At 41.4% G+C, this 22,806-nt stretch overlaps 1 protein-coding gene across 1 annotated transcript in view; it reads right to left on the reverse strand.

The window, feature by feature from the left end:
* Positions 1-1,175: 1,175 nt before the first annotated feature.
* LOC136421131 (low-density lipoprotein receptor-related protein 2-like) overlaps positions 1,176-22,806 on the reverse strand; it is an 87,411-nt gene continuing 65,780 nt past the window's right edge. The window contains exons 66-95 of the mRNA XM_066408282.1: positions 22,544-22,699; positions 21,063-21,233; positions 20,318-20,553; positions 19,355-19,469; positions 18,746-18,876; positions 18,235-18,354; positions 17,468-17,590; positions 16,884-17,006; positions 16,569-16,706; positions 15,208-15,324; positions 14,627-14,743; positions 14,113-14,229; positions 13,442-13,579; positions 12,939-13,064; positions 12,211-12,336; positions 11,569-11,709; positions 11,203-11,334; positions 10,490-10,675; positions 9,254-9,398; positions 8,854-8,982; positions 8,155-8,375; positions 7,525-7,704; positions 6,888-7,010; positions 6,224-6,311; positions 5,472-5,539; positions 4,977-5,058; positions 3,396-3,455; positions 2,478-2,549; positions 1,804-1,930; positions 1,176-1,526 (exon numbers count right to left, since the gene is read on the reverse strand). Of these exons, the coding sequence (XP_066264379.1) occupies positions 1,257-1,526; positions 1,804-1,930; positions 2,478-2,549; positions 3,396-3,455; positions 4,977-5,058; positions 5,472-5,539; positions 6,224-6,311; positions 6,888-7,010; positions 7,525-7,704; positions 8,155-8,375; positions 8,854-8,982; positions 9,254-9,398; positions 10,490-10,675; positions 11,203-11,334; positions 11,569-11,709; positions 12,211-12,336; positions 12,939-13,064; positions 13,442-13,579; positions 14,113-14,229; positions 14,627-14,743; positions 15,208-15,324; positions 16,569-16,706; positions 16,884-17,006; positions 17,468-17,590; positions 18,235-18,354; positions 18,746-18,876; positions 19,355-19,469; positions 20,318-20,553; positions 21,063-21,233; positions 22,544-22,699 (4,078 nt within the window). The 3' untranslated portion in view covers positions 1,176-1,256. The remainder of the gene's footprint in view (positions 1,527-1,803; positions 1,931-2,477; positions 2,550-3,395; positions 3,456-4,976; positions 5,059-5,471; positions 5,540-6,223; positions 6,312-6,887; positions 7,011-7,524; positions 7,705-8,154; positions 8,376-8,853; positions 8,983-9,253; positions 9,399-10,489; positions 10,676-11,202; positions 11,335-11,568; positions 11,710-12,210; positions 12,337-12,938; positions 13,065-13,441; positions 13,580-14,112; positions 14,230-14,626; positions 14,744-15,207; positions 15,325-16,568; positions 16,707-16,883; positions 17,007-17,467; positions 17,591-18,234; positions 18,355-18,745; positions 18,877-19,354; positions 19,470-20,317; positions 20,554-21,062; positions 21,234-22,543; positions 22,700-22,806) is intronic.

A 22,806-nucleotide genomic window follows, 5' to 3' on the forward strand; every position in this document is an offset into this window, starting at 1 on the left:
TTCACAGCTAACTTCATCAGCTCCTCTGCTGCTATATATCCAGCTCCAAAATACATGAAGAGACAAAAAGCCTCAAAATACCATGTTTTCTTGTGAAAAAGACCTAAAAGCCTGTCACTCAAAGCTTTTACGAACAGATACAGCATATTTTGATTAACCTTCTCCCTGCTGCCTAACTCTGTAACCAATAGGGAATTTGGTGCCAAATGCTTACTTCAGCGTGCTAAAGGTTAAAAAAAAAAAAAAAATTTGCACCATTTTGAGCATACATTTTGTATGTGCTTTGAGAATGTATTCCTAAGATGTGCTCCAAAGAAGTTTCAGCTTAAATGATCAATGTTTCTACTTTAAGTACGTGAGGCAAAATGGTCATATGATCTATTTCAGTCATAAGAGATAACATTTTAATTTGGGAATGTTCTGAAATACATTTTGGAATGGTTGACTTATTTGGGGAATGTTTTTTTAATGTTTGTAAGTCAAAGACTGGTACCATAACCAGTGAGAGTTTGTGGGACTAGAGATTATTGTCAAATCCGAATTCTGAACAGCCTTGCTTTTTGTCAAGCTGTAAACTGGAACTCTTCCATTTGGTCCTCACAGAAAAATGTCACTTTTCAAGATAGACAAAAAAGTCATAGAAACACCAAAAACACATATCATTAAAACTCCAGTTAAAAAACAAATTACATACATCAGTAGCTTTTAAGACCTCTTCCAATATTCCGTCTTATTGAAAGCAAGTATTGCTTAGAACTCTTGTCACCCACACAGTGTAGAAACAAAGCCAAAAAATGCCTCCTGCCTTGAGGCGTCGTCAAAAAGTACACTTTAATTGTTTTAAAGGAGCTAAAAGCAACTTTAGAACGTTGGAAGTTGGGTTTTCAAATTCAATGTTCTAGTCCTTTCTATACATAGTAAGTTTTAAAAAACACTGCATATTGACCTTCATGTAGCAAAGATGTGATGTTGTTGTGTGGTGAAAATCTAGGCACTGATTTTTTGGTGGTCCCAATATATAAAGTACTCTACGTACAGCTTTTTTCTGCTCTTCTTAAATGCCCAAAGTATGAAATCATGAGCAAGTAAATGTTAATATCATACAGATTGCCATATCCAGAATACTTCCAGTTTTTACGTTCTGAAATTGCTTTGGGCTCCTTTAAAAATGACTCTTTTATGTGGGGTGGTGTGTCATGGGTAACACTGATTAAACAGCAAGCATTGGCGTAGGAGACTCCTTTGTTCTCTCCCTATCATGCCTTACTCTCGGTCACCAGCCCCGCCTTGTCGTCCTCCCGATCCACCGCCGGACTCGTCTCACGGGAGGAGTACGCGGGAGGGGGGCTGGCGGGGGGCGGGGACACGGCCTGTTTGGTCCTGGGAGGGGCGACGGGGGAGTCGTCGGCGGGCAGACCGGTTTTCTCGGGCAGAGGCCCAGCCTCCACCATCACCCCCTCTGCCTCCTGGTACATGGGGTTGGAGAACGTGATGGGTGGTTTCTCCCCGTCCATCCCGTCCAATGGCTGAAGGGGAAAACAAAAATAGTTTCAACAGGTTGGTAAGTAACTGAATATAAATTAAGTGCTACATCCAGTGATATACAACACAGTGTAACAATTCAATGTCGTGATCATTTTACAGTCAAAACAGATTTTCCAAGAGGACAATTATATAGTTGTGTGCTACTGGATCTGATAACTGTTCTTCACCTGTAACTGGCATCAGTCACTTGATAACTCCTCATCATGCACTTAAGTATGCTGTTGATTTATTTGGTCAGGAAAAAAAAAGAAAACTTACCGGCCCTAAAGCCTCCTGATCATCGTAGCCCATGTAGGACGGCGTGCCCAGCTCAACGTTCGTTCCATCTCGGAACGAAACACTTCCGCCTGTGGTGCCGTTACCACCGATTATCCCTGACTTGAAGCTGCATGAAAACATATACAGGATACATAATGACTTCTTCTGGTATTCATAACGCTTTAGTACCGGGTATAGCTTGAACAATGATGTTACTACATGTACTTAAAGCAAGATGGACACTCTAAGTTTACACACTGTGTTGTAAATATTCAGTTAGGATAAACGACCTCTGCACATGTAGCGTTTGACAATATTAAACCTACACTACAACCTAATTGCCAACAGTAACATCTAAAAGTTATGTTTCATGCTTGTTGTTGTTGCTAGGATCTCCCCAAAAATCAAGCTAACATTGACCAACTATGATGTCAGCACAGTCCCTTTCATCGAAGTCGGTCGTAAAATTTTGATGTAAAAATTTCAAGCAGGCTAAGACAGAATTAACAACCAAAAAAGATGCAGCTTATTCAGTAACAAGACAGCTGAATTTTATACGACATACATGTATGCACGACCGTCCCAAGACTGCTCTCAGTTTGTGATCGTACGATGATCATACGACTAACTTTATCAGGCAGAGTTGAGTACAGGACAGTGTACAGCATACTTACAGCCACGGCAGTTTGACATTGGGCTTGGGAAGGTCAGAGAATCGAGGCAGTTTGCTGAAACCGAAGCCACTCCTGAGTCACAGCAGGAGGAAAGGGTGGAAAGAAAGGAGGAGAGAGATGGTCAAATTTTGAGGGCCAGAAAAATGGTTCATCAAAGAACTGAATAAGATGTGAAAACTTTTCAAAGGTTAGTTCAATCTATTCAACTTTATTTCAACCTTTTCTCTGTTGAAGTAGACTTTTAGGACCAAATATGTATAGATTACAGGGTTAGGCAGCAGGCAGGAGGTCAAGGTCAAATCTAAAGAAGACCTCGTAAAGGATATTTGGAGTTTCTTTTAACACAACCAGGTAATCTCACCTGCTGACGTTTCGGTGTCTGTTAGGCAGCAGGGGGAAGGTTAATGGTCAAATATTAACAAGACCTCGATTTCAACTGATGCATGAGATCTAAAATTTGCAAATGTGTTCATTCATTTTTTTCTCCTCATTTGTGGCAGTTTTGCAAAAAAACAAATTAATCTTGCTGCAGGAAAAAAAATGCATACTAGGAAAAAACAAAATGCTGTTTTGTAAAAAGTACAGTGGATTCATTCTTCAAGCTAACCAAAACAAAATGCTATTTTGGTTTGTATTAATACTAATTACAAGTACTGTATATCTCCTAGTGCTTTTTCACAGATGCTGCACAACAATGATACATGTAGATGGAAGTTTTTAAAAATATCTCTACATCTGTTGCCAACAGTCTCTCTTAAAACCCGCAAGTGCCTTCGTACTTTCTCCAAACATTTAATTCTTTCCTTATACTATAGATTAAACTTCTCGACCTCATATATGCTTGACATAACCATGCCAGGGATGGAGCTAGAAATGACAGTGTTTAGTAACAGAAAGCAGAAGATTTGTTGTACTCACATGTCAGGCATCTTGGGCCTGGGAAGCTGGATATCTGAAAACTGGGGCAGCGTTCCTCCCCTGAGGAAAGAGAAAAACAATGATGGCTTTGAGTTATTGCCTATGATACATAACGTTGGGTAACCTAAATTCGTGGGGTACTTAAAGTCGGGATTTTTCGAAAACGGGGTATTTAGGGATATGTGCTAGATGCAACATAAGTAATACCGCTAGAAATGCAAACCTGACAGACTTACGTATTCAGAACACTGTCTGAAAAGCTTCGATAAGCGTGGATTATAAGGCGACGAGGTCAAAAACTCTCCGTCCCTTATTGGAATAGCCTGAGGGCTTCGTGGGAGAAGTACACAACATGGTTGTCGGCTGGTTTATAAGAAAAATGTCACATCCGCTTCCTGCTAAACACAACTATTTACAAGACAACTTATTACAATCTCTTTTGCTAACCTACAACTGGATTCTAAGTGTGATTAATCATCAAAACTCCTCTCTGTTGCTACAACCTACGGCACGTTTATTTTCCCGCCGCCATATTGTTAACCAGAATCCTGTTGTCAAGCAGACGACAAAGGTTTGTGAGGAACACTTTTTTGTCTAAATGCTGCGTGTGATAGTGGACTGAGGAAGATATTTTCCTCAAAGTTTGCTCCTAACACAACAAGGAACACATGGACATAGTAGTATTACCATTGCTACGGCATCCAGCTAACTTCCCATGAATAATGTAACGTTACACGTTGCCCGATGATGACGATGGGCCGACTTTGAGTGAAATTGTACCGACTCAACACACGGCTTGTTCCCGAACTGGCCTGATGTGTGCGGTACGGCCGTTTTTTCGTGTATTTTTTTTACTTGGACACGTCTATATCCATAGCACTCTCCTCTAGCCAAGGATGGAACGAATAGCTGCTGTATAAAATGTGATTAGCGGTAAGATATTCAAGACGAATCTTCTCTCCCGAATTAATGTGCCCCCCTGTCCGACAGCACTGTCATTGTGCGTGCGGCGCACGGTAGTTTCAAGTTGAAATATTATGGTGTCAGCACGACTAGAGACAAAATCTACCATATATATGATTAGTGCAAAGATAGTACATGATACTGACAGAATAATAGAAAAAAAGGATGTTTTATTGTTCTGCTAGATTGATTTCAGTCAACCATTATCGGAAAAATCCCGAATTTAGGTTACCCAACGTTATATATAAGAGCAACTAACAGTAAATCTTGAACCTTTCTTGGTCGTTTTTGCTGTGAACTCTCCATAATGAATCCATGACAAACGAATATGTCTCCCTTGTACGACTGTTATTGTACTACAGAATTGTTTCCTCCACGAATTTAAAATACCAAGAAAACCTCTTTTTCCCTCCGTTCACTAATCATAAATAATACCACAGCAAAGGTCAATGAATTTACTGTGTATGCATTAGCCATTGTGGCTACATGGCAATTTCTTTGATTTTACTCTAAAACACCAAATTGTACTGATAGATACTTACATACATTGTCTTGAATGTATTCATCTAATATGTGGATATGCAAAAACTGTATTATAGTAAATCATGGGGTATTTACCGTCTCTTGTAGTAGAAGAAGCCGACAACAGCCAGAACTATGATCAAGATCAGCAGCAAAGGAACCACAACTGCAGCAACATCTGGAACAACAGCAAAGTACATTAGTTTTCATCAACAATGATGTACGTATAGAATACAACACCGTGACGGTATATTCCACATCACCCGAGGTACAACTAGCCTGGCTGCGGGTAAGATCGCCCAACGGTCGTAGACAGGTCCAACCCACATGAGTGCTGGGATTGATATCAGTATCCATTTTCCGATATTCTTTTTGTAATTCACAGCATACATTTTATCATGTTGCAGCAGCTGCTTTGTAGAATTTACAGTATGGTCGATAAACTTTTTCTTTTGGAAAACTGACAAAAATTGATGCGGGCAGATGTCATCTATATAATCAAATCAACATGGCTGTGATTACAATAAATCAACATGGCCTCAACTAGAATAAATCTACATGGACTTAATTAGAATAAGTGGGATTCCTTACTTGCACCTGGTGGTCCACCGCTGGAGGCACCCAGCTGACACTTATCACCCAGGTATCCCTTTGGACAACTGCAGAGAACATTACAACATAGATATCTAGATGAATCATCTGCACTTGAACTTCATAGATAACCTAGATAATTTACATTTGGGACTGCATCTGTAAGCAGCGACACCTACTGCTGCAGTGCAAAATTATGTGAAGCAGTCAGACTTGCCCTGAGGAAGGTGACAGATGGTAAAAAAAACATTGCTGTGAATGAAACACTGTCTTGTTGTGTACAAAGTATTCTGTTGTCCAAGATAACTAGAGGATGAGGCGGGCTTGGTAAGAGAATTGATGTTCTAAAACATGAATGCTTTAAGCTATATTGAAATGTACTCGAGTTGATCAAACATACATAATAACTTTTGTTTATTGGTTGATAGTGCAATCTCCAAGTACATGGCAGCGCTAAAGGGCGCCGAATTAGCAAACAAAACATGACTTAGCAAACGCAACCTGTTGTTTGTTTGTTTGTAGAAGTGACTAACTTCCAGAATGCTTGCCTCCTACATCATTCACATGAAATATGCATCTATGTTAACTTTGCAGTAGACATACAGAGAGTTGAAAACTTTCACAACATCCAACTTTAACATGCTTACTGTATCTTTTTTAAGTCAAGGAACAAGTAAACGAAGGATACAACAAAGGAAGCAAAAGGTCTTGAAAAGTGCTTTCTATTGGCAGTGACTGAAATTTTGACTTACTTGCACTTGGGTATACCCTGGCTGATGACACAGACTCCTCCATTCACACAGGAGCAGACGAGAGGGGGGGCAATGGGCTCCGAAATGGCTGCAAGTAAAAGAAACACACTGGTGAAATTCTAGTCAACTAGTCACCATCATCATCTTGTCGAGATAAAGTAAATGCAGAAATGTTTGCAGCGGTTTTATTTTTCTTTACAGCGAACTTAAAACCACCGCAAACAGCCGTTCCATTGTGTGACTGTAGTGCTACTATTGTATTGTTTCAAAGGGAACTCAAAACCACCATAAACACTCCATTTTCTCCTTACCAAATCAACAGTTTAGGCATTAGGCATTATAACAAGCATGTTTTAAGAAACCTCTTATCTTCTAAGTGTTAGCTTGATTAGTGCAGCCTTTTACAATACATGTGATACATTGTATACAGACTAATGTGATATTTTGATGGTTAAACGTACCTACATCACACTGTGTCTTAGCCTGGGTGCCATCCGATTACTACCAGGGCTCCTACATGTGTACACTCGCTACCCTGAGTAGAAGGGTAGCGAGTGTAGGAGCCCCGGTAGTAATCGGATGGCACCCAGGCTAACTGTGCCTGGCTGCCAAGTAAGAAGTCATTGTATACAGATGAAAGTGACAGTCAGGTGGTTAAACGTACCTGCATCACACTGAGTCTGGCTGTCGGGTAAGAAGTCGGACCCATCCGGACACACACAGCGGTAACCATCCGGGATCTGTAGACACATGTGACTGCATACGTTCTCCTTACACCTCGTGTTCACTGGGACGGGAAGCACAACAACAGTTGTTACAAACAACCTGTAAGAAAATACCCCTGCAGTTCCAGAGCAAGCTACTAGGGGGACCAAACTATCACAATTTCCTAACATAAAGCTATCTGCCACAAAAAAAATAACATAGCATGTCCAAGACAAAAGATACAAAAAAACGCCATTCCACTATTGCCATCAAATGTAATGAGTCAAAATCAGCATAAAAAAGGCTAACCAGAACACTAACAGTTGTACTACAAACATGTAGGCTAAATACAAGTCCAAAACGGGTACTATTACGTGACACACCCCTCCACTTGGACCCCTGGGAAGAACAGACATGTATGTGTATTTATATGTACTGGCCGACAGGGCCTTCCAAGGAAAATAAAGGTTTACTACTACTTACTACAACTATGCGGCTCCAGATGTCATACTGAGGAACGACTGTGTTTCGAAAGATGTCGGTTAGCTTGTGGAATGAATTCACTCTACTTTATACAGAACACTAACTGTTCTCACCTTCCTGGTCATATCTGAGTTTCTGGTGGATCTTGATGTCCGTGGGGAGGTTGATGCCGGACTGCAGGAGAACCTTGACCCCTCGGCCGAACTTGTCCTGGTGGTAGATCTTACCCGTCGTCTGGGTGGTCCAGAAGAGCTCCCCCTCAAACACATCCAGACGGAATGGATTCTCCAGACCTAAGAAGGAAGCAATAAAACATGTTTAAAGGGAAGCTAAACTTAAAATCATAAAGCCTACTATACCATGCTAAATACACCCAAGTTCTCGCTTGTGTTACATATGTCCACCATTGTTCAGCGCTCTCCCACCATTTGTAACTTGCGCCGTGCTGACAACTACGCTTCATATACTCGCCTGATGATTGAATTAGGTGAAATCAGTCTTCTACATATATCCCAACTACATGTAATATTAATAGGGCTTTTCTAGTTGGCTTTTGTGGGGATGGATTTCGAGGAATTTTCCGAATTCAAAGCGCACTGACTTGTTGATTGCCTTTAATTCTTCAGAAAATTCCTCGGAATCCATCCCCAGGAAAGCCAGCTTGAAAAGCCCTCCTGGAGGGGTCAAAATTTTGCATGAAAACCTACATTTCACCGTGAGTGAAATCAATAAGACCAACAAACCTCCACTAAGAACCATCTGTCTGTCTGTGCCGTCCCAGTTGATGGATTCAATGACGTTTTCCTTGGCGTCGCACCAGTAGACACGGTGGTTGTTCTGGAAGTCGATCGTGAGCCCGGTCGGCCAGCCGAGCCGTGTGCCCACCACGACCTGTCTCTGTTCTCCGTTCAACCAGGCCTGCTCGATCTTAGGCACAGCCCCCCAGTCTGTCCAGTACATCAAACTGGAAAGGTACAAGAGATGTTATCACTAAGGTCTCATACAACAGTTTTATCTTACTACTGGGTTTAATGTGAAAATATGCACCTTTTATGGTACATATCTAATGAAACGAACAACTTTTGTGGAGATGTTTGCTTTCTATTGCAAAGCACAATTGTTCTTCAGGAAATTAAAAAAAATTGTCCCCCAAATCCAACTGTGCTAAGTAATAAGTGCAGATTATAACAGCCAAAACGACCTCCATGTTTTGCAATGTGATTTATCTACATCATGAATTAGCTACATCAATCTCAAACTATCATAATCATGAATTCAATAATTAAGCTTGTACAATATGTAACTTATGACAGTGCCTTAAGCAATGGTACAATGAGAACTGTTACATGTTTAACCTTTTTAGCACTCTTAAGTAGCTATTTGGCACCCAATTCCCTATTGGCTACAGAGTTAGGCAGCAGAGAGAAAATAGGGTTGCTTACCCCTTCTCAGGGTTGACCACGATAGATGCAGGTCGATCCAGGTTGTTATTGATGAGAGTCTTCCTGTAGCGACCGTCCAGCATGGATACCTCGATCTTGTTGGTGCCGGCATCGGTCCAGTACAGGAGTCTGTTGGAGGAACAGAGGGAAGCTCAGTCAAAGCATACAATGTGCATAGTTACCTTCACCAGCAGGTTACTGTAAATGCAAGCTCTTTGCCGCAAACTTAAAACCTCCGCAAATTTTTTTCAAGAATCATAGACAAAGCTTGTTGCAATCACACACAAACAGCGTATACAAATAGTGTATAGTGTATAGAGATAGCCTTTGCCTAAAGCCAAGCAATACAATGCTACTGGACCCACACCTGAGGTGTAGCCAAAAAGAAGCAGTGACTTACCCGGAGACCCAGTCCACAGCGATGCCGTCTGGCTCAGACAGGTCGGAGATGCCCAGGTCCTGGGTGATACCAAGGTGGGCGGGGTCTGTGGGGAGGGACGCACGCTTGATGGTCTTCTGCGAGGTGTCGGTGAAGTACACAAGACCTGGGAGGGATACGGGAATTTCTGGTTGAGCCTACTGGTTAGGTCTACTGGTGGAAATCTTCACATTGAATAACAACCATGTGTACACCACCATAGCTGTCCTTGATTCTGTCAAAAACTGTCATTTAAAATGCCTTAGCTATCCACGGTGCTGAATGACATTCACACTGACTTTGCTGTCCCTGGTGCTAGATGACATTACTACTGTCACAGCTATCCTTTTTCCTAAGTAAAAGACATTCACATTGACAACGCTGTCCTTGGTGCTGAATGACATTCATACTGACAACACTGTCCCTGGTGCTAAATGACATTCACACTGACAACACCGTCCTTGGTACTGAATGACATTCATACTGACAACGCTGCCTTTGGTGCTGGGTGACATTCACACTGACAACACTGTCTTTAGTGCTAAATGACATTCACACTGACTTTGTTGTCAGTGGTACTGAACGGTATTTACATTGATATAGCTGCTGTCCCTGGTGCTGAATGACATTCACACTGACATGGCTACCCCTGGTGCTGAATGACATTCACACTGACAACACTGTCTTTGGTGATAAATTACATCTACGGATTCTGCTGTCCTTGGTACTGAAGTGTATTCACAATGATATAGCTGCTGTCCTTGATGCTAAGTGACATTGACATAGGCATTGCTGTCCCTGGATGACCTTCACACTCACAATGCTGTCCTTGGCGCTGAATAACATTTACACGGATACAACTGTCCTTGTTACTGAATGACATTCACACCGACACAGCTGTCCCTAGTGCTAAATAACATTCACACCGACATAGCTGTCTTTGGCATTAAATGACTTTCACACTGACAAAGCTGTCATACTGACACAGCTGTCCTTGGTGCTGAAAGACATTCACATTGACACAGCTGTCCTTGGTGCGGAATGACATTCACACTGTTCGTACTTGGTCTTTTAATGGGCTTTTGAGCAAATGAGAAAGTTTTGAGTAAAACTTTATTTCCATACACAGACCCAACCAGTTCAACTGACTTTCTAGAAGCCCTAAATATATATCAGACCACTGTTCAAAGACAAGTACACAAGGCACTGTGTTCTTACCAGCACTACCATCTGAAGCATCTCTGCGCCTACGACTGGACATTGTTGCATAATTGTAGTCGTAATCCATGGCTGTGATTCGCCGTTCCCCGATGATTAGATCGTTGTACTCCCCCCTGTTGTCGCCCTTGGGGTAGTACCTCCTCATTTCTGGGCCATCGCTGAAAAGTACGAACTTGGCCTCTCCTGGTGGATACAGAAATGAATATTATGTAAATTCAGTGTTCCCCTCTTTTTAGATATTTCACTCATCTAATGAAATGACAGGACGGACAATGTATGATGGTAGCAGGGGGTAATGTAAAAATGTTGCTAAAAACTTTGCTATCATCTTTATTTATTCATTCATTTTTTAAGTTTTCCCTAACATTACTAACAGATTTCCACCTTCAATAACCTTCATCCTGCTAAGGTAGCCATTTGACACCAAATTTGTACTGGTTACCATGTCAGGCGGCAGGGACAAGGTACCATTTTGCCTCATTTCAATAAATTTCCTCCTTTTACAATCCTTTCATGTCTAGGAAGAATGGTCTCATGACTACAACATTGAATCATTTCTATTGACAACAATACTCCAAGCAATCAAGAACACCAGTGTCAAGCAACATTTTGTCATATCATGCCAAAAGTCCTTATATTACTTGACTGATAACTCAAAACAGAATCAACATTAACACAAGAGTATAGAATGACTCTGTATTTTGACATACCATCAAATGCCTTACAGACAGGCACATCCGTTCCCTCCAGTCTGAAACCGCGGGAACAGACACAGCGGAACGACCCCTTGTTGTTTCTGCAACCCTGCGGACAGCTGCCAAACACTTCACACTCATTCACATCTGTAAAACAAATATCATACACATGTAACATAATTCCGCCACCCTGAAAAGATACATCCAAACAGGTCTCTAACCCAACGTCCCCAGTATAAGGCACTCCTGTATATCTAAACTGTGCATACCTGGAGTGTGCTGCAATAGAGATCTCTCAAGCTGATCTAATACATATCAAGATATTTAAAATAGAATAAAAGGAAAGCAAAGATACGTCTAACAGACTTTTGTTAAACTTACCTGCGCATGACTTGCTGTCTGCAGCAGAGATGGTATAACCAGGACCACAGGAACAGACATAGCCACCCAGGATGTCTGTACAGTTCCTCTCACAGCCATGGTCTCCGTCCGTACACTCATTCCTCTCCTCATTGTTGCTATCTACAATGGAAAGTACATGATTTATTAAGGTCAACAGTTTACGTAATAATTATATACAGTTTTCCTTTTTTTTTCTGTCTTCATTTTTGTGCTTTGCAAAACATTCATCATTAGTATTTTGATTTCAACTTTCATGGACATTCCTGAGTATTCGGTTGTTGTTTTTTTCATGGAAAAGGGAGCTACTTGTACTTGAAAAAAAAAACTATTTTTTTATGGTACACAGAGCAAAAGTTACAAAAGTACGAAATTCTTATATCTGTTGAACACAAGAAAACTAAATTATATGATTTTTATAAATTAACAAAGCAAGATAAACAAAACCTTTCTCGTCTCCTTTCTTGTTTGCTTGTGGACAGTAAGGCAACAACATGTTACAAAACAAAGTAACTATGATTTTAAAAAAACACAGTCAAGTGATTTTATTCAGCAGGAGATCTTATTGTTACAAATTTGTGTAGCTTTCTAGACAACAGAAAAAGTCTGTAAAGATATACTTACTACAGCCGTGCTCATCCGACATGTCTCCGCAGTCATCAGCGTTGTCACACAGCTTGGTACTGGACACACAGTTGTGGTTCTCACACTTGAACTCATCGTCTCGGCAGTTCTGGCGAGTTGGCTGGCCTGTAAACAAGACAACACCAAACACTCACTCACTGATTCACTCACTATCTGGTTTATCATCTGTTGTTCCCAGTCTTGCTTGCACATACTGTAAATGCAGAAATGTTCGCGGTGGTTTTATGTTCATGGTTTTCACAGCAACCATTTCACTGCAAACCTAAAACCACCGCAAACATTTTTGTCCGATACTGTGGCAGTACGTGACTATAGTGCTGCCACAAACTTAAAATCACCGCAAACACTTCATTTTTCCCTTAGCGTGAAATAAAACCACATGAATTGAAATGCATTTACAGTAGTCACAAATACAGGTCACGAAATGTGTAGCAATCTCTGGAGTTCCTTCCTTTGAATTTATGGCCTACAAATATAATTACAACAACTACATGTACACTAAGGTGAAAAATCCCTAACATTTTAGCTGAACTGGCCTTGTCACAAGTATATGATTGATTAGAAAGGGCTACAACGATGGCAAAATGTGGCAATGCTATATATAAATGAATACCTTCTGGAAATTGACAGTACCTATACAAGCTAAGTATATGTATCTAAGAATCTGTAAATGTTTTAGCTAATAGCACCAGATTCTGTATACTTACATATTGTGTGGTTGTTCTCATCACTGGCATCTCCACAGTCATCCCTGAGGTTGCAGAGTTTCCAGCGAGGGATGCACGGTCCGGTGCTGCACCTAAACCTGGTTTCCTCCGGACAGTCGATCTGGTCTGTAGGGAAAAAAACAAAACAAAAAAACAAGCATTACCAAGACTATTTCAACAGAGGACAAACCTGTGCTACTGTCATTTTTCAAATCATATTACAGCTAAGTAATGGGCTCTGTGATTGGACCATTCTTAACCAATGAAAGAGCCTTGGTCTGTTTGAAAATGATGTGGAGCCATGTGATTGGCCCTTTGATAACCAAGTGTAATCATGACTGTCTATGGACCAAGCACTGGTACATTTGGGATTGAATCAGTTAGATACCGAGTAAGTATATAATCGAAACGTTGGTTACGATTGTAAACTAACCTTGTTATCCAGTAATTCTCCAAACTTATGAAATTATTCACAGAAGATTCCATTTTATAGGAGAACTTACAACAAATTTCTGTAGTCTCGTCCGATCCATCTCCACAGTCGTCGTCCCCGTCACACCGCCATGTTTTAGGGATGCAGATGGTGTTGTCACACTCAAACTTGTTAGCAGGGCAGTAGGTACCGTCTGGGAATCTTGTGGCTGAAAGTCAACATCTACAGTAAATACGAAAATCTATACTAGATACTGCTACTACTACTATATACCAGGACTATCTATAACCAGTGAACCTTGCACACGACTGCACTTTTAAAGGCCAACAGTGCAAAATTTCAACTTACAGCTCTACATACTGAAATTGGTTTGACGATCAAATTTTGAAGAAAATATGCATTGGAGATGTCAGGCTTATGGAGTACATGCAATTCGTAATGACAAATCATCAATAAACAAAGCAATATCAAAAACCTTCTGTAGTCTGTAAGTCTGTAATGTTGGCATGTGGACAGTAAGGTAACAACATGTTACAATGAAAACAAAATAACTTGGAAATGGAGAGAGCAATGTCTGAAAGGATTTTTTTCAGGAATAAAATTCACTATAAACTATTTCCTCTCTTAGCTGCAGAAGACACAAAGTGCAGGTAATTTTTATGAAGAAAAATCTTTTATCTCCGATTCACAGAATCACATTCTCACAGATACAGTCACATCTGAGTTTAAAACAATACTTACGACAGTTGAACTCATCAGAAGAGTCTCGACAGTCGCGATCCCCGTCACACACAAACCTCTGGTCCACACAGTGGCCACTCTGGCACTCAAACTGGCCTGGAGCACAACTCTGGATCTCTGTGAAACAAAATTCAAAGGACTTTTTATATTTCACTCCACACACCGTAGGTATGGGTAGAGTGAAATATTTTTTTTTCTCAGGTGCTTAGAACATGTGCCCACCACTTCAAAATGACTCATTTTGGGAAAATTTTCAGACCAAAAACGGGCCAAAAGTGTTATCTCCGTTCGAAGTTCGATCTAACGTTCGGCTCATTCCATCTGCCGTTGGCCAACAAACACATGTTCAATTCGGGTTACCCAAGGTCACGTTGCAAGAACACGCAACTTCAGTTTTCTTTCTACCAAAAAGGCAGTCTTAGCGGTTGATTCTGTCACAGCCTACTTGAAAATTCTATGGCATCCAAATTGTAAAACAGCCTATCAAGATGAATGTGGCAAATTCACAACTCACCACATGACTGTTCATCTGATTGGTCCCCACAGTCGTTGTCGTGGTCACAGATCCATCTGCCCGGGATGCAGCGCCCGTTCCCGCATCGGAACTCACTCTCACTGCACTCCCTTGGTGCTGTTTGAATACATGTAACAGAGTGTCAAAGTAAGAGTTTGTAAATGTAAAAAAAAGGTCTTCCTTTAGAGACTTCTGTAAAGGTAAAGGTCCAATAGCCTTTTCAAGGGCAGTAGGTTTTTAATCCACTGTGTCTAGGGCACGGTTTAGGCAGAGTCCATCCCTCTTTTCCCAACATCTTTTACCACCCCTAGCGAAGTCATTTTACACCTGGGCGGAGTGAGGAAGGTCTTGTTAAGTGCCTTTCCCAAAGACTAGTCTGCTAGCCTAGCCACTCGCCATTTGACACTCATGTGTAGTTTTGTTTTACTTGCATGATTCTTAACTAACTTGGCAACGTTGGATGTATTTGTCCCATTCTGAACTGCTTGTGAAAGGAGACACTTTACAACTGAAAATGGTATTCAGGTTCTGGGATTCTTCTGGCACAATCACATGACCAACAAAAAGAAGGCAGTACTTACGACAGCCGGTTTCGTCGCTTCTGTCCCCGCAGTCGTTGTCGTAGTCGCAGTGCCAGCGTGCGGGGATGCAGCGGTGGTTGTCACAGCGGAACTCTCCGGGTGCGCACGTCATCGACTCTGCACAACAAATAAACAATCAAATAATTAATTCAATGTAACTGAATGAATGCTGATGGTCAATTTGTTAGCCTTCCTTTTGTGCACAAATAATCTCCGAGCAGATGTATCGGCGGCAAGACAGTATTAAAAGGGCCAACGAGTATCCAAAGCCTGGTGGCTGCTCTTTGAATACCGATTTTCTCAACAGTAAACAATGATACATTTGTCCACTTGATTTATATTTCCTTCAGAGTTCATATATGGTATGGTGTTACAAATATACAGATTCTGTTCACATTGGAATCTCCTTGGACCAAATTGTTACATGTGTAAAATAAATAATGTGTACAGCAGAACTCTCCCGGTGCACACGTCATCGACTCTGCACAACAAATAAACGGGACACGCTCGATGCGGAATCCTCATGGATTTCACCAGTGGGAGAGATCAGCAGCTGCACACGGTTCAAAGAGGCCTTGCGCTTGCAAGCTCACTGTGACGATTCTTACGGATCGAAGGTTCTTTCAAACATCAGGCGATACGTAAAGATCTCTGCAAGGAACGTTTTATTCCACTTGACTGGACTGGCACCCTTCTCGGGCCCATCTCTCTCGTGAACTCTCTCTCACTGATACCCAAACTCCCCCATCTCAAGGCTCTATACTCCCAGAGTTCTGGGACATACCATTCTCTGGTGTCGGGGGGGGGGTGACACCTATCATAACACTCAAATACTGCAAGGGATTGTCACTGGTGTAATAATTTCGGGGATGGTTTTTCAGTCCTTGGGACATTGCTAATGGTGCAGTAGCCTGCATAGTACAGTGGTTAGCGACCCTGCCTATCTACCAACAGGCTAGGAGTTTGAATCCGCTGTTGCCGCTAACCGACGTGCATGTTACTGGAAAGGGTTGCAATCCTCAGGACAGGACATTAAGCAGTGGTCCACTGTTCATTGTACTCGTCGAAAAGAGCTAGGGATATTTCCAAGTTTGAAAGTACAATGAACCTGTAAGGTAGATTCAACTTTGGCTGTTGGTAATAGAAAAAAGACCAAAAACTTTTGTTTTTAGGTTTCGTTCGTTCAAACAGCACAATATGTGCCTTTAAAGTTATCAGCATATGCTGCATAATCATCTGCTTGGAAAACAGGAACTAAAATCACTGAAGTTCAGCCAAACATGGCTGCTATTAACATAACATACAAGTCAGCATGCTAAAGGCAAGACAACCTGGAAAGATTACAGAAAGTGTTGACTTACGACACAGGTCGTCAGCTTCATCACTGTTGTCTCTGCAGTCGTTGTAGCCGTCGCACATGGCCCAGGTCGGCACACAGCGGTAGTTGGTGCGGCACGAGAAGTCATTATCGGGGTCACAATGGTACTGGGGATCCGTGCCTGAAAAATGGTGGTCGTAGAATCACGCAAAACTGATCACATACAGCAACAAGAAATCAAAGATCTCACACCTCCACAAAATATTTGTGATTTTGAATTTCTTTTTTATTCATAATTGTGAATCTGTTGCTAATTCTGTCATTGCATTTTCGGTCCATATCATAAGTCTGAACTCACGGCAAGTTTCTGCAGGTTCGTCGCTGTTGTCTCCACAGTCGTTGTCCCAGTCACACACCCAGGTGTCCGGTACACAGAAGCCGTTTCCACAGGTGAACTGTCCGGGGCCACACGTACGCGAACCTGCACGGGGAAAAAGTTTATCACACATGAGAGTGAGTGCCATACATCATGCAACAGTTTTTATTATTGGAAATTCATTCATTTTTGCGGGGACTTACATTGTAAGATCACAGTAGAAGAGGAAAGGAGGCTTTTGCAGCATTTCAAGTTCACGGTTGAAACGATTCTCTTAGACTTGTACAGAAGTTATACACTTGAAATTAGGCATATTTGTGGTGTTATGAATTCGTAGTGGAGAGCTCACCACGAAATAATGGCAAAAACAAAAACACCGCAAAATTTTTATATTTACAATTTATATTCCTGTTGAAGTACATGTATAGGCTTCCTTTAAAAAGCATGACAATAATAATAATAATAATAATAAGCACATTTGTATATTATATGCATAATCATGATGATGGTGATATGTTGGGAAAAAAAAGTAAAAAACATGAAAATTATAATTTTGAAGTGCTTACTGCAGTAGGCTTGGTCCTCATCACTGTTGTCTCCGCAGTCGTTGTCGCCATCACAGCGCCATGACTGCGCGATGCAGCGGTTGTTGTTACATTTGAACTGCCCAGGATTGCACGGCCGTGAATCTATGTAAAACATTAGAGACCGCATCTATATCTGTATCTATATCTGTATAGCCAGTACAAATTTGGCGTAACACACCAGCTTTGCAGGCATGTGGTGCAGCAGTAGCTGCTTATATTACACTGAACGACCTGTCACACCTAATCTTTGCACATCAAGCTGCAAGCGTTGTTTAAAGCTATCTCACGAGGATGCCCCTACTGTACTTGCCGGCAAAAAGTTTTACAATATAGAGTATAGTTCCAGGAAAAAGGACTCTTTGAGCACATCAATCCTGGGTTGATAACTCTGGGACTTGAAGACTTGTATCAGATAGTTATTACTCAGTAGTTGGTACGTCCACCAGTTTATGTATTACTAACTTAAAAGTCACTTTGTATGTCATGCATGGTCATTTTCTTCTGTTTTTAGGTGACATTTCCACTGTTTCATTTTGAGGCAAATACAAGTCGAGGACCTTGACACATGATGGGCTTTCATTTCAAATACTTGTAATTGTTTTGTTACCCAGAATATAAACACAAAGGATTCAAACATTTAGAATGTCTGACAGCAGTAGTAAATTATCAAGTTATCCAGAATATGAACACAAAGGTTAACATACAAATTGAATGTATTTTGTGCCCATCCTAAACTTAAGACATACCACAGTTCAGGTCTTCGTCCGACCCATCCCCACAGTCGTCGTCCCCATCACAGATGTAGTAGGCGTAGGTACAGTTCAGGTTGGTGCACTGGAAGGTTCCCGCTGGGCAATGGCGTGGTGCTACACACAGGAAAAAGAGAACAGAACAACAAAATATCACAAAATGTAACTTAATGAATGCCGATGGTCAACTTGTTAGCCTTTCTGTTGTGCACAAGTACACATACTGTTGAAGGTCTGGTCTTGGCGTAGACTTTTTCTCCATAGTAAACATTGATACATTTGTCCATTTAAATTATATTTCCAAAAGAGTCTATACAAGTATGGTATATGGTGTTACAAAATATACAGATTCTGTTCACATTGGCATCTCCTTGGACAAAAGTGTTACATGTAAAAAAAAATTGTTCTGTAGATAAGAAGGAGAGGAATGGAAAACAAAGAAAGAAAATGGTTAAAAATGTATTTCAAGAAAACTCAAAATATTTCTCATAAAGAGAAGAAGACATACGACAGCTGTCAGGTTCGTCCGACCCATCCAAGCAGTCCTCCTCTCCATCACACTTCCACAGGTCGGAGATGCAGCGGTCGTTGTCTGCACAGCGGTACTGGTTGGCTGCACAGTTGGCGATGCACGTTCTCCTGCAAGTGATCACAAGGGCATTGTTTTGAGTGAAAATGTCTTGATCATCATGGATGTGAATGTTCTGTGATTGACAACTGAAAGAAGGTGAAAGTGATCTAGAACGAAGTAAGCTCAATGAGCTTAGTCAATGAACAGTAACAGAGAAGACAGAGGCTGCGGTATGTACAGTATTTACAGATTCATTGTACCTCTAGCTCTTTTCCTTATGTACAGTTTAATGAAGCCTGTAATACTGTCTGTAGTCTGTACCTGTGTAATGAACTGTCATCATCATCAGTCGTGTGCTTTTACGCAGCGTCGGGGTTATACCGCCCCTTGCGTAAAATGAACTGTAAGAAAGTCTGTAACTATAATTCTGTAAACTAGAGCACAATTCAAGCAATCAGCAAGGCTGTTGTATACTGTATACTAAATAAACCAGTACTATGATCATAGTTGTTACGTTACAACTGAGTGGGTTCAGAAAATACAAACCCGTCGAAGCCCAGGTTGAAGTTGTCAGGACAGGCACAGGTGAATCCTCTCCTCTCTGGAGCCATGAGACACAGGTGGGAACAGCCTCCATTGTTGTCTCCACAGGGGTTGACAACTGAGCAGCACACAGGGAGGGATGATATCAGTTCTATGCAGGTATTGTTACCTTCATAAAAGATGGAGGTATTGCTTTGGGTGTGCCTGTCTGTCTGTGTTTCAGGATATTTGTAGTCAGCCTAATTTAAAAGCCTCTGGATGGATTGTGATGATATTTGGTTTGTGGGTAGGTCTTGGGAAGTCGAAGGTCAAGGTTGATTTTGGGCCCCCTTATGTGTGACCTTGGTACTGCAGCAGAACTTTTGTTTGTAAGACCATTCAAATAATTCCATTCATTCATATTCAATCATGGATACATTGTTATCCTTGAAAAAAGAGCTGCTTAAAAAAAAGGGAAACACAAAAAAAGGAACAATTTTACATTCAAACAAAAAAGAGTTGAAGCAACAAATATACCCGTCAGTCTTTATTTGGCTGCAGTCTTTAACCCACCTAGTGTCATGGGGGCAATTATTGCTGGGTGTCCCGGTCTGACTGTTACACTGGGTGGGTTAGAGGTTAAGACTATATGCAGTCTGCCCCTCAACCCATACTGTGCCTTGGGGCAATCATTGCCACATGTCCCAATCTGCCTGTGACACTGGGTGAGTTTGAGGTACAGAATACAGGGTATATTATAAATGCAAAACATTCACATTCTTTGTGGTAAGCTCTTCGCCATGGACTAAAAACCGCCGGAAATTTTATTGCCCACCTACATGTACGCCCTTATCTACTATTGTCTCAAACACAAACTTAAAACCAACGCGAACACTCCATTTTCTCCCTACGGCGAAATTGAAACCACACGAACTTAATAGCATTTACAGTATGTTGTCTGCCCCCCCTCCCCCCTTAGAAACTTACATGGCATCTGTCTCTGAGGATGGACGATGTGGATGTCCATGGGCCGATGGACGGTGGTGACCATGGTGGTACGCTCGGTGCCGTTCAGTTTGCGGGCCTTCTCGACCGTCTTGGTGTTCCAATCGGACCAGTAGATCCAGTCCTCGAACAGCGTCATAGCGAAGGGGTGAGGCGCCGTGCCATCAATCGAAGGTCCGATGATGGTGTGGCGGTTACTGCCATCTTTGTTACAGAATCTTGTGGAAAAAAAAATCTGTTATAAATTTCACATCTACCTTGGGAAACATTTCATATTATCAGAAAGGCTTGTGTATTTCATCAAGTCTGGACCAAGCTGTGTTTAGTTAAAGGTAAAATTAGGAGAACAGGACACTTAATGTGTATTTTTAAGAACCCCAAAGTTGTACATCTTATTCTGTGGTACAGTGTAGTATTGAGTTGCCTCAAATGATTCACTGTAAGTCTTTTACTGTGTACAAGTACTTTCAAAAATGGAAAATGTTAAGGTACAGCCAGAATTACCCAGGAAGATCCCTAGGGACCGGTGAAATCTAGTCTATGTGGACAGGTGGTCACTATATTGACAGGGTTCTAATGCTTGTGGCAATGGGAAAAATCAACCAAGGGACCACCGAAAAGTTGTCACATTGACCATGTGGTCCTCATCTACAGGTGGTCATTTATAGAGGTTTGACTATACTGGTAATTCCCTTGTCATTGAAACACTACTGAAAACAGTACTAACTCGATGAAGTCCAGATGGGCGTCGGCCCAGAACAGCCTGCCGGTGGCGTACTCGATGGTCAGGGCGTTCGGCCAGCTGATCTTCTCCGTAATCAGAACCTCCTTTTGCGACCCGTCCGCCGAGACCCGCGCAATGTACGCACGGTAACCCCAGTCCGTAAAGTAGATGAACCTGAAAAGGAACAACAGGTTAGGCAATTTTGTTAAAGATACAATTACATGTTGTCTTCTGGTCTCTTAAACTGCCAGGCCCGGATATATCAGGGATACAGAAACATGCCCTGTGTGCGCGAAACCAGGAACTTAAGGCCGCCGTCTGTTTCACGGATTTCCTGATGAAGGTCAGGGGTGAGACATTTTTGATTTTTACTGGGCTGAAAGTCTGGCAGCTTAAAGGCACCCAGAGCATTTTATGAGGCTTGAAAACTGGAAATATTCTAGTTGCTGTAATCTTTATGAAATTGACATTTAATACAACTGTTTACCACATTTGCGTGCGGATTTCTCATCAAAAGTGCTCAAAAGCGGCACAAAAATAAGATACATGGTGGTCTTTTAGTTACACGCGCCTAGTGTAAATAGACCGATACCATAGCCCCGCCCACCTCCGTCAAAATGTAGAAATGCAAAATTAAAACATAAAAATGCAAATACTTGACGGACATACAGTCATTCTCTCATTGGTCGAACCGGATGGACAGTCATGATTAGTCGATTAGGGCTTGGATTTTCTATCATTTTTCACCACACAACGACATCGTATCTTTTCTCCTTTAATGTTGATATGTAATGGTAAAGTGTTATTGAAACTTATTATGTGTAGGAATGACTACAAATTTGATTTTTTTTTAAATTCAAGTTTCAAGCCTCAAAATGCTCTGGATGCCTTTAAGGGTTAAGATAAGCGAGCAATGCAACAATTGTTGAGTTTTATTCATATTCCAACTTAGATTGCTGAGAATCTAATCTTCCTGTGGTGAGAACAAAATTGAACTGTGTGTTCTTGTCTCAACAAGGAAACACTGTAATTTTTTTAATTTTCATGGAGACTTGATTTTGTGGTAGGAGGTTAAAGGAGTTTTTTTTCAGTTTTTAATTTGCAGTTGAAACAATTTTTTGTTACAGTAGCAATACTGGTTGTAGCAAGAATGTACACCCCTGTTTAAAAAAATGTGACAGGTGAAGCTATTCACTCCAGATCAATTTGTTTATCACATCTTTTATCTGAGGTGTACTGATACTCTACAAGCAGATGTTTCTGTCAAGGTTTTTCGTTTTGTTTTTTTGGGGCCTTTTCTACGATTCTAGGTTTCTCGAGTAGTTGCTGAAATCCCTCTAGAGAGAGGAAAATGAAAGACGTTGCAGCCACTTTTAGGAAACATTGTAGTTATTGTAGAAAAGGCCAAAAAAACATTGTCAACTGTTTCAACAACATAACTATCGACCAAAACCTCTGCTTTAGGACTGTGTACTGATTCTTACGCTTCTTTTGGGTCCACGGCTAGAGCCCTCGGCTCTTGCATGCAGTAGTCGGTGTTGTTCTTGCTGATGCACTGTTGGTGGTGCGTCCGGCGGGACCTCCCAGTCAGCTCAGACACAAACATCTTCTTCAGCCTCCTGTCGTTCCAGTACAGTTTCCTGGTGATCAATACAACATAAAAGATATCAAAACCGGACATTTCGCTGCAGTACCTTAGACAGTCGCTAGGAGGCCAAAATGTAATCATTTTGATGTCTCATCAAGA

The sequence above is a fragment of the Branchiostoma lanceolatum genome, chromosome 15 (genome assembly GCF_035083965.1).
Source record: "Branchiostoma lanceolatum isolate klBraLanc5 chromosome 15, klBraLanc5.hap2, whole genome shotgun sequence".
Classification (NCBI taxonomy): Eukaryota; Metazoa; Chordata; class Leptocardii; order Amphioxiformes; family Branchiostomatidae; genus Branchiostoma; species Branchiostoma lanceolatum.